We start from the raw sequence: 12,067 nt of genomic DNA, 5'->3' as shown, positions 1-12,067 counted from the left end.
TATTTTTAATGGGTTTGGGTATAGGTAAAACTCTAAATGGTACAAGCTAACCCATGGGTATTTTTTTACCCATTTAATATTAGATTTATTAATAATAAAAAATCTAAAAAAAATACTTAAATAAAAAATAAACAAATCTAAAAAAATTATTGAATTAATAATTACGTACACTAAAATTGACTTACCCATTAGTTCGGGTTAGACCTTAACTGTGGCGGATAGGATATTGCGAATACGTGGATACATGGATAAAATTGTCATGCTTAATAAGGACAGTTCTAAAAGTGTATAAAGCAGTTATCTAAAGTCTAAGGTTTCATTCGTGATCAGAAAAATGCAAAAAAAAAAAAAATGATGAAAGAATGAAAATATTATGAAGAATATATTAATAAATTGCATTTTTTTTGGTATGCTTGGTAGTGCTAAAATATAAAAAAAAAAAGAACTCATTTATATTTTCCTCACGCTGAACGAAGCTAAAAAATGTAATAATTTTTTATTTTTCCCCTTGGTATTTTTTCGAGTTCCAAAGCTTTTAAAGTCAAATGTTATTTTGACGATAATCTAGCACGTAGAACTTTTAATGTCAAAGGTTTGTGTCTAATATATGAAGTTATGAACTAGCCTAAAAATGAGAACGTTGTAACCTATCTTTCATTCATTTTTATATAAACTAATTTTTGCATTGAATGGTATTTTTTTGTCAAACCATTGATTTTTAACGTAGAGAATGTGATATCCGCACTCTTGATTCATTTTTCAAATTAGCCCCTTTAAAAATTTAGGCTGGCTCGGTCTTTAATTCAGATGGTCAAGATCTCCGGAAATCGCTTATCTATCAATCACCTAAGATAGTAAAAACCAAAATACAAACCAAAGCACCAAGCAGATACTAGCACCAACTTTCAAATGAGAGGGCAGTCCTTATTCCTTTCTCTATAATCTTTCAAACAAGGTTTCATTCCGTGTTTGATATTCTAGAAGAAGAATGGAGTTTTTGTAGAATTCCACTCATTTATGCCGCTTAATTACCTTCGAAATTCCCAAGTCAAAAGAGTGGACTTGGTTGACATAAAATATACCTATTATAAATATGGCTATTTACCTAAAAAATCCACTAAAAAAAAGATTTGTAATTAACTAGACCACTTTAAACATGTGATTTTGTATCTAGTCTACATTTGACAATTTTTAGGGATATAGTCAAATGGCTTATGTGGTCATAATTAAGGTCTGATTTGCCTTTATTTATTAACAAATTCGTCACTTTCTCTCTCCTATTTTTTTCAAATTATTATTTTTTTCATCAAAACTTCAAAAATTCGTATATTTCTCATACGAACTCGAAATTGAGTGATTTCAGATCCTACAAATTCGTGGCGTCAAGATCTTCGAAAATTGACTCATGAAAAATTATGTTTAATGCATCATATTTATGTTTCCATTTATTTTATTTTTTTGATAAATTTCAGTTATTTCCATATTTAAGGTAGTAACGTGATTTTTCTACATATATGGTATTAAACATGATTTTTCATCAAACACAATAGATCTATTTTTGAAGATCTCGGCGTCATGAATCCGTAGGATTTGGAATCACTCAATTTTCGAGTTCGTATGAGAAAGATACAAATTTTTGAAGTTTTGATGCAAAAAAAATTATTTGAAAAAAAATAGGAGAGATAAAGTGACGAATTTGTTAATGAATAATGGTAAATCAAACTTTAATTATTGTCACATAAGTCATTTGATTATATCACTAAAAATTGTGAAACGTAGGTTAAAAACAAATTTCATAGTTTCATTTTGGCTATTTTGCTGCACTGCCCTTAAAAAAATAGTCATTTTAAACGTCTGACATTGCTAAATTTGTCAACGTTTAGTAAATCTTAGATAAATAGTCATTTTAATATATTTACAGATGTAAAACGTAGATAAATAATCACTTCCATATATTAGGCTACGTCATTATTTACGAATATTTATCCAAAATTTAACAAACGTTGACTATTTAGTAATTTCAAACGTTTAAGTTGACAATATTTTTTTTTGGTTAAAAAAAACAAATACTGCATGTAATCTCCACTTCCCTCGATAAGCCAAGAAATCTCTTCCTTCCGAAAAAGGAAAGTGAGCCATCTATAGCCCCACTAAGTCATCCAATTCTCACGCAAGGACCAAGCCCATATTCCGACCCCAAAGCTTCAGACTCCATCGTTTCTATGGCCATGAAACGAATGATGCTTTCATAAAGCTTACGTGGCGGTTGTCTCGTGGTAACCACACGCTCTTGAAATTTTCGTGGGCAATTGTTTTTTTTCCCTTATTTTTGATGGCTAAGGTTTAAAGACGGGTATATAGATATGCTCTTTTCGAGCAAAAAAAGGGTATATAGATATGCATGAATAGAATAGTACTGTGTGCTTTTTGCAAGTTGTTCCCACAGTGCCACTGCCTTTAAATATAATTTTTTATTTATCGAATGTAGGCCATTTATCATTTTTTTTTCTTTTGTCATTTATCGAATGTAGGCCACAAAGTCCACAAGAACTTGTCATATTTTTTCAACATATCAATGAGCTTGCGGAGAATTAAGTTTGTATACAAATTAGTACACACTTGTTACTTTTCTCAAGTTATCATTAGAAGGATAATATAAACATGGTCTACTGAGAACTAGGATCGTGTGAGAGGATTTGGTCATTTGAAATTCTCATTTACATTGCAATATTTACAAGTCTTGAAAAAATTAACATATCCTGTTAAATAAACAAAATATAGTAATGATACTAGCTTTAGTTCCCTAGCTCTATATATGGGAACATTGTATAAAACAAATGTCAAAAAATAATTAATTTTGATTTCAGATGTAAAATAATTCAAAATTTAAATTTAGTAGAGCAAGTGCAACAGCTGTGGTTCCTAGTATAATTTTAGAATCCATTACTTAAATAGCAACATTTATAGTTTGACATTGCTAAATAGTTAACGTTTCGTAAATCTTAGGTAAATAGCTACTTTCATATATTTACAGACGTAAACCTTAAGTAAATAACTACTTCTATTTATTAGGTCACGTAATCTTTATGACTATTTATCTAAGATTTACGAAACGTTGGCTATATAACAATTCCAAATGTTTTAGTTGGCTATATAACAATTTCAAATGTTTTAATTGACTATTTACCTAATTTTTTTGTATAATTTAACTGATAATTCTACACCATCTCCAAAATAAAAGTCGTGAGTTCAATATTTACTAGCAGCAAAATTATCTTAAAAAAAAGTACAACAGCCGATTATGATACAGTCTTTAAAAAAAATATATATTATAATTCAAGTGCTGCATTACATGACTAGAGTACTAGCATATGACTCCCACTCAACAATATGGATATTTGATTTGATAAGCACAGCTAGAAATACTTAATTAAAAGTAAAGATAAGACACCATCAAGAGGCGATGATAAATAATTAATAGACTTTTAATCCTTGAGTTTGCATAGGGTTGAATCTCTACACAGATGCATTTAGTTTACGATAATTGACATGGTACTTGAAACTTTTTTTTTAATCGGGTACTTGAATCTTGAACTTAGTAATTTACAGCTCTTATTGTGATTATAAATTGTGATTAATTTTTAATTTATTAAAGTCAGTGTTAAATTTCCATTTGCCTTAAAAAATTTAAGTCTTTCAATTTTTATTAATATATCTAAGAATGAAATTAAAGTTCGCGACATCGAACAATGAAACTATAGTGAAAAAAAGTGTATCTTAAATTGACGTTTCAAAACACATCACTTGCAGGGATTCGAAAAGAAAACTAGAGGATCCGACTTTGCGTTGTAAGGTTTAATTGTTGTAGATTGGATCCTTTTAAACTTAACCGTATTTACGAACTCTTTCCACCAAATGAGATTAGGGGATATTCCTTGTCGCTTACATCGGCTCTAGAGCGTTCTTTTCCTCACCGTACCACCTTGAACCTCATCTCTTTCATAAGGCTTTTTTCTTACATCATCCGTCGTCTGCGGAATGTAAAGCAGATGATACCCGTTCTACAACTATGACGAAAACACGCAAGATATATATATATATTTTGTCAATTATACTAAACACTAAGTCTAAATATGCTCGTACATATTCTAAAAATATTAATTAAACACTATAATGCTTCGTACAATAGCAGTTTTCCTATGATAAGATTTAAAGTAATTTGTTCCAAAAATAATCATATAGTATAATAATAACATGATTAAAATGGTCGAAATTGCTCAAAACATATTCCCGAAGAACACATGTTTTTTTTCTATTAAAAATATTTGAAAATGACTGAAAATACTTATTAAAATGAGATTTTCATTTAGATAAATATGAATAGAGACCCAACGAGTAAAAATAAAATATAGACTTAAAATATTAGATTTAGCACGAATGAAATTATAATATATGACTAAATAGATACCTATGTAGTTACTTAAAAGTAATATACATTACATATAATTTCTCGTCATTTAACACGACACAAAAAAAATTTAAGTGTTCCTTTTTTTAATAAAGTCCACGTAGAATTACAATAGATACGCAATTCATATAAAAATATCCTCACGTAAAATTGAGATTCAAAATACATCATTTGCAACTAAAATTTTTTATTAGCTAATTTACGAGCCACTTCTCATCCTGACTATTGGCACGGTACTTATCAGGAGGAAGAATATCAGATTGTTTATTTTGCCTCATGGAAATAGCCGTATTCCGTATCCGCGAAAGTGGCAGAATGATTTCCATGACATATCGGTAATGGCAGTTGAAGCATACGTAAGAAATAATTCCGCGGGTTTGTTTTTTTTTTTTATATTATTTATTAAATCTGGGCCGTTGGATGTAAAATTCAACGGCCCATTAATGACGGACTGGATTTTTTTTTCTTCACCCGTTTTTCCAAATTTCCGCTGACTTGTTTATGGTATCAGAAATACCACTTCCAATAGCACGGAAGTTCCGAACTTAACAGAAAAAAAAAACTTCCATTTCCGTCGGCGTCGGAAATTTGATTCGTCGAAAACGGTCCTTCTGGTACCGTCCGATAACTAGCATGAGCCACTACATTACAAAGTCTAAGAAACAAAACTCAGACATAAGAGTATTTTATATCCACTATAAGAAGACCAATCTCCATGTTCATCTCTGTCTTTGTCTTGATAAGACTCATAATCATATTACACCAAAAAATATCGTAAGCTTCTCTCAAACTTCACAAAATAGTCACAATTTTCGCTACTTAAAACAAATATAATTATATTTTAAATATATTTAAAATGTTGATTAGATTACAATTTTATCGTTTCAAGTAATTACTACTTAAAAGTTTTCATTACATAAATAAATGCTGAAATTCCCAATTACACAACTTATTATACAGTTACACAATTTCATGAATGTCCAAGTAAAATAAAATAATAAAAAAAAAGAAGCGTATAAATAGGCATTAAAATAGAAAATTCTCGATCGTCGCGTGGGCAAATTTCTCAGAGACAAACAACAAACAAGCAAATCCAGAGTGGATCCCAGGAGGATCAAGCTAAGCAAATGACCTCAGTGCCTCCCAGAGAAGAAGACGAAGAAGATGAGAGAACTGAGGATGACAACGCGCTCTTACTCTCCCACCACCCCTTCCCTGGACCACCACCGTCGCCGATTCCGACGCCGAACGACGGAGACGGCGTCGGAGACGAGGTGGCGTTCGAGGCGCGAGAGAAGATCCTGATCGTCGACGACTCGGATGCCTTGGCGGCTGAGACCGCGATTCCGGCGTTCTCGTGGAGGAAACTCTGGCTCTTCACGGGACCGGGGTTCCTGATGAGCATAGCGTTTCTGGATCCGGGGAATCTCGAGGGAGATCTTCAGGCCGGAGCGATCGCCGGATATTCCCTGCTGTGGCTTCTCATGTGGGCCACGGCGATGGGGCTACTCATTCAGCTCCTCTCCGCGCGCGTCGGCGTCGCCACCGGCCGACACCTGGCGGAGCTCTGCCGCGACGAGTATCCGACCTGGGCGCGCCTTGCGCTCTGGTTCATGGCCGAGCTCGCGCTCATCGGCGCCGATATCCAGGAGGTTATCGGAAGCGCGATCGCTATCCAGATTCTCAGCCGCGGAGTTTTGCCGCTCTGGGCCGGGGTTCTCATCACAGCCTCTGATTGGTTCGTCTTTTTTCCTTTAAATTGAGAATCGTATTCTAAGTTTAACTTCTTAGTGGATAAGTTGCTTGAATTTCAATTAGCTGTGTGTTAAATTTTGATTGCCTTTTCGAGATCCTCTTGTGTAAGTAGGTTTTGGTGTCTGATTCCGTAGAGAAGAGTGATTTAGTTGTCTTCAGGCTTAGTATTAGGTTTGAAAATAAGGGAATGATCTTTTTCTTCTTCGTTGTTGGAACGTGCTTGTACAAAACGGGCATTTTCTTGACTCGCTGTGGGACTTGGAATGGTTTTGTTTTAACTCTTGTTTTTTTTTTGCTTCTTTTTTGTTTTCTGTTTTGGTGAACAGTTTCTTTTTTTTATTTCTTGAGAACTATGGAGTGAGGAAGTTGGAAGCTGTTTTTGCAGTTCTCATTGCTACGATGGCTCTCTCGTTCGCCTGGATGTTCGGTGACGCAAAGCCCGATGGGAAAGAACTTCTGATCGGTATTTTTCTCATCATGGCCTAGAAATGGGATCAATTTAGACTGATATTTAATCGACTGTACTTCACTTTTTTCGCTTTCAGGTCTGTTGGTTCCGAGACTTAGCTCGAGAACGATTCGTCAGGCCGTGGGGGTCGTGGGCTGCGTGATAATGCCTCACAACGTGTTTCTACACTCGGCTCTAGTCCAGTCTAGGAACATCGATCCCCAGAGGAAGAACAAGGTTCAAGAGGCACTGAAATATTACTCCATCGAGTCGTCTGTGGCGCTCTTGATTTCCTTCATGATCAACCTGTTTGTGACGGCCGTTTTCGCCAAGGGATTCTACGGCACAAAGCAAGCCGACGGAATAGGGCTGGTCAACGCCGGTCAATATCTCGAGGAGAAATACGGCGGGGGAGTTTTCCCGATCCTGTATATTTGGGGAGTCGGGTTATTGGCGGCCGGGCAGAGTAGCACGATAACCGGAACTTATGCCGGGCAATTCATCATGGGCGGTTTTCTCAACCTCAGGCTGAAGAAATGGACGAGGGCGTTGATCACTCGGAGTTTCGCAATCGTTCCCACTATCATTGTTGCGATCGTCTTCAATACATCCGAAGGATCTCTGGACGTCTTGAACGAGTGGCTCAACGTACTTCAGTCTGTGCAGATTCCTTTTGCGCTCATTCCGCTTCTGACCTTGGTCACAAAAGAGCAGGTCATGGGAGTATTTAAGATCGGACCCGTTCTCGAGGTAACTTCTTAACTTCCAACTATCGAGCATCCCCTGCGACTGCTTGGTTTCTATTTGAGACGAACAATATCATAATCATCAATCCCATCGTCACCAAATTAGAGTAGACGATGAAACGGTTGTGATCTAAAGAATGTAAGATATATAATAATTAGTAAATATAGGGTTGAGTGAGTATAGAATAGTTCAAACTTGTATTAGTATATGTATAGGAAGACAATGGGTAGAAGAAAGTGGTACCTAGGATAGCCTAGAGGTAATTCCACACTAACTCCTGTGTGGAGGTCGTGGGTTTCCGCTTCTGACCTTGGTCACAAAAGAGCAGGTCATGGGAGTGTTTAAGATCGGACCCGTTCTCGAGGTAACTTCTTAACTTCCAACTATCGAGCATCCCCTGCGACTGCTTGGTTTCTATTTGAGACGAACAATATCATAATCATCAATCCCATCGTCACCAAATTAGAGTAGACGATGAAACGGTTGTGATCTAAAGAATGTAAGATATATAATAATTAGTAAATATAGGGTTGAGTGAGTATAGAATAGTTCAAACTTGTATTAGTATATGTATAGGAAGACAATGGGTAGAAGAAAGTGGTACCTAGGATAGCCTAGAGGTAATTCCACACTAACTCATGTGTGGAGGTCGTGGGTTCAATTTCCACTGCAGCAAAGCTGCCTTAAAAAAAACAATGGGTAGAAGAAAAGAAGGCGGATAGTAATAGATTTGTGGGGAAAGCAAGAAAATGTTTTGGAGAGAGCAGACCTCTCGAAAGTCGAGAAATTACTGAAGTTCTTGACAGAAATCTGCAATTCACAGTGGATCCAGGGTTGGTCTTGTTGTAAGAGAGAATGCTGAGATGAGATGTGTGAATAGGTGTAGAGTCACATGTTCGATTCCTCTAGACCTAAAGGTGGGCATTGTAACCGGTTAAAATTAACCGGTCTGTTAATTTGTATTCTGGCCAGTTAAAAGTAACCGATCGATTAATTTTAACTGGTGTTTTTGGTTAAAATTAACCGAACGGTTAGTTTTTTAGTTTTTTTTTTTTTTTTTTTACCATTTCTCTCGGTCAACAAGGTAAAAGTAAAGACAATATACATCCAAAGTTGAATCGGTTAAAATGCAAATAATTTTGAATGGTTAAAGGCTAAACCGGTTAACCATTTTGTCCACCTTTACCTAGACTCAAAATATTTGGGGCCACCGGGAAAGTAGCCTAGTTGAACTGCTAGAGCCTCGGGACTTAGTCATGCTAAGCCTGGATACCCACATTTATTTAAAAGAAAAAAAAAAGTAGTGGACTGGGAACATCTTAGCTTCTATTAAGAATTACTAAACATTTGCGATTCATTTTAATTGTTTTTTTTTTAAATATGGTTGCAGAGAGTAGCGTGGACTGTGGCTGCGCTGGTAATGGTCATAAACGGGTACTTGTTGCTAGATTTCATCGTATCGGAAGTCACCGGATTTCTGTTCGCTCTTGCTGTCAGTGTAAGCACAACGGCTTATATTGGCTTCATTCTATATCTCATCGCGCACTGTGGTCTCCTTCCTTCAGATTGGTGGTGTTCGCTTTCCAAAAGGCTTTCACACTTGTGGACTTGATTGATTCACCTACAACGTTTAAGAAAAAAGAAAAAAGCTATTTATTCAGCCATTCTTTCACAATAACTTCTCTAACCTTGAAAGCATATAGAAAAGTGAACTACCTCTACGAATAGTAAGAAAAAAAAGGAGAGCCTGGAAGTTTGAAAAAGAAAGAAAAAAAAAAGTGAAAAGAAAGGAGAGTCTAGAAGTCTGCGTATTGGAGCTCTATAAGGTTGTTGAGGCTGGAATAGTCTTCAGTCTGTACTATATAGAAAGGATATGATTGAATATAACGTCCAATCAATAAATAAAAAAAAAAAATTACAGGCTATGTACACGTCCATATTGTTTTCATGATACCTCTCGAGGACTTTATAGAATAGGCTTTTTTTGTCACCTTATCTTGTAACGTAGAACTGTTTATTGTTTTGTTTGTGGTTTGGTATCAGACTTTACAACATCGTGAGTTGATCTTGCTTTGTCATTTTAGTTGCGTTTTTCTCTGTCACGGTTCATTTATTTATTATAGGCAATATTTATTTCTTTCTAAACTTGTGCCTTTGGCTTCTGTAAAACCAACCAAAAGTGCTTCGATCTATTAAACTACTTCCCTTGTGTCTACGATTCAGCGCCAAAGGCTCAGATTTCCAACGCCTTAAGAAAGAGCCCCTCATGCAACAGAACATTCAATGTCACAAACAAGAGTGTCCTTTTTTCTTGAAAAAAACAAATAATAATTGTCCTTTTTCCTAAAAAAAAAAAAAGTAGTCCTTTTTATTTTCATTGATTGCGAGTAATAATTGACCAAAGCTCAATCAAAAGCGACACGTTTGAATGATTTAACCGTTTGTTTTTATTGCACCGTCGTACCCCAACTGACATTTTTGCACTGAGACCACCTTCAAAAAAAGTACCCAAACAAAATTAATGATTTTTTCCTAGTTGGTCTTGGACTCTTGGTCGTAGTTCTTGACCTCCATTGTTATAAATAGAAAACGTGGAAACAAAGTGGCTGTGAGCATTTCAAGCAAAAAAAAAAAAAAAGTGGCTGAGGCAATATCATATTAAAATTTAAAATATAAAACCAGAGAATAATGCTTTTAAGGTAACGAATATAACTTTTATGACTGTGAGCGGGTAGGGTACATTGTATTGTAGTCTCTAACTTATTTTGATTTTTAGTGTTAAATAAATAAACTAAAAAGCTTGAAACATATCTACGACTACAAGCTAATGAAATTATTTTCTATTTTAAAAATGTCATTAAACCGATATAATACTCTAAACATCTAAACTTGTATCAACTTTTGTTTAATATCTTCTCAGGGCCAAAATACAATTGGTTTATTTCTTTTATCAAATTAACAAGATAGTTTAGTTTGTAAGTATGTTCTAAGTTGTTTATGAGTTGAATTTTATGGAATAAAATCATTGAAAAGAAATAAATTCTATAACATTAATAGTTTAGGGACCATAATATTCCAAAAAAGGTTAGAGACTAAAGTGTCACAATTATCAAATGCTAAAGACTATTTGCGCAAAACAAAATTGTGTATGGATATTTATTCCAACAAAACTCGGACTTATTATTGAAACCACTAATAGTAATAGTTAAATATTTCAAATCAAACACACAATAGATTATTTAAATTTAATCCATATTAGCTTGGATACATCGCGTTGATCGTGAACGGATGGATGCGTTAACTCACGAAGGTCGACCAGTGATAGTAGAGCGTTTTTAAACTTTATCTTAAATATAATATATATACAATATGAAGGGGATCTTACTGCTTTAATTAGTTATTTCAAATAGAGTTCCTATGATTCTTAAAATATACAAACTATACTTACTAATATTAATGTACTTATTTAGAACTTAAGTAGCTCTCATGCGACAGTGGTTAAAAATTAAAAGTCCTATCCATGAGAAAATTTGATTCATAAACAAGCGATTACAACCACTAATTTTAACAAACAACTTAAAAATAAGATGTACTAATCCCGACCCTTAAACCTGATAATAATGACTTTTGAAGTGCACATACAGGGCTATCTATTGTCAAAGATGAATTGGAACCAAATAGGCTCAGCCAAATCAAGCACACAAATGACTCTTTCAGAAGTACATTTATAGTTGATGAACATTCTCAAGAAACGAGGATCTATAAATCTCATACAAGGGAGACTACTACAAACACCCAAATACGGGTTCCAAGTTTGAGGTTTCATCAAGCTCCCGAGACGAATATGTTAAAATATCATATCTGAACACGATTGGTGGTAAACAACAGGATTTATAAGGAAAACCATGATTATTGAAGACAAATGATTTTTTTAAATTTTAAATAATGAAGACCAGTCATTATTTTAGGGGATGGAACCGATGTCTAATCATGGCAATTGGGCGGTAACGGAAGGACCGTTTCCAATGGCGCGGACATCAGGTCCTTTTGGAGCAGAAATTTTCGACCGATAAATTTTGAGTTATTGAAAATGATATTTTTCGCTAACTTATGAATTCTGATGAATAAATTGATTTTAAATTCGATTACAGTCCTTCCAATGGCACCTGGAAAAGGAAAAACAAAAAAAATCTCTTAAAATCCTCGATGTGGCGAAGTTAAAAAATGACGAAGTATGAGCCGCTGGATTTTGATAATAATAAAAACACAATCGAATTTTTTTTAAGGAAGTCATTATTTATGTGAGTTTCTTACTGTCCCGTCACTCCATCGGAAGCTCACCTTCCAATACCGGTTGTCACCGGAATGGTACTTTTGGTGACATAAAGTTAAGCATCGAAAACAGAATTTCCGACGACTTCTAATTCCGATGGTCAAGATTACTCATATCTTCACACTAGAGTAAATTTAATGGGCAGAAAATATTGTCATCAAAATTAGATGTTTGGGGTCAACTTATTAATAATATGAAACTCATAATTAATAGTTTAAAATGAAACATATATTCATATTTCCAACCCAATAAACATTCTTCATAATATGTGATATGTGGAGCATTACATTAGATCAGTCCGCTTCCCGGAAATTTC

The 12,067-nt window shown here is 34.6% G+C and overlaps 1 protein-coding gene across 2 annotated transcripts; it reads left to right on the top strand.

The window, feature by feature from the left end:
- Nucleotides 1-5,456: 5,456 nt before the first annotated feature.
- Nucleotides 5,457-9,505, top strand: LOC149392023 (metal transporter Nramp2-like). Of its 2 annotated transcripts, XM_089619666.1 has the most exons (5): nucleotides 5,459-6,206; nucleotides 6,550-6,686; nucleotides 6,769-7,385; nucleotides 7,747-7,782; nucleotides 8,809-9,505. In XM_089619666.1, the coding sequence occupies exons 1-5, from the start codon at nucleotides 5,596-5,598 to the stop codon at nucleotides 9,028-9,030; spliced, it is 1,623 nt and encodes a 540-aa protein (XP_089475792.1). In that variant the 5' UTR covers nucleotides 5,459-5,595; the 3' UTR covers nucleotides 9,031-9,505. The 2 variants fall into 2 exon arrangements, with proteins under 2 accessions (XP_089475793.1, XP_089475792.1); XM_089619667.1 differs by lacking the exon at nucleotides 7,747-7,782 and having other exon boundaries at nucleotides 5,457-6,206; nucleotides 6,769-7,421.
- Nucleotides 9,506-12,067: the final 2,562 nt, after the last annotated feature.

The sequence above is a fragment of the Urtica dioica genome, chromosome 7 (assembly GCF_054948205.1).
Source record: "Urtica dioica subsp. dioica isolate 48M chromosome 7, U.dioica_male_clone48M_v1_H2, whole genome shotgun sequence".
Lineage (NCBI taxonomy): Eukaryota > Viridiplantae > Streptophyta > Magnoliopsida > Rosales > Urticaceae > Urtica > Urtica dioica.
The sequence above is the reverse complement of the archived record's forward strand: the minus strand, read 5'-3'. Positions and strand labels throughout refer to the sequence as shown.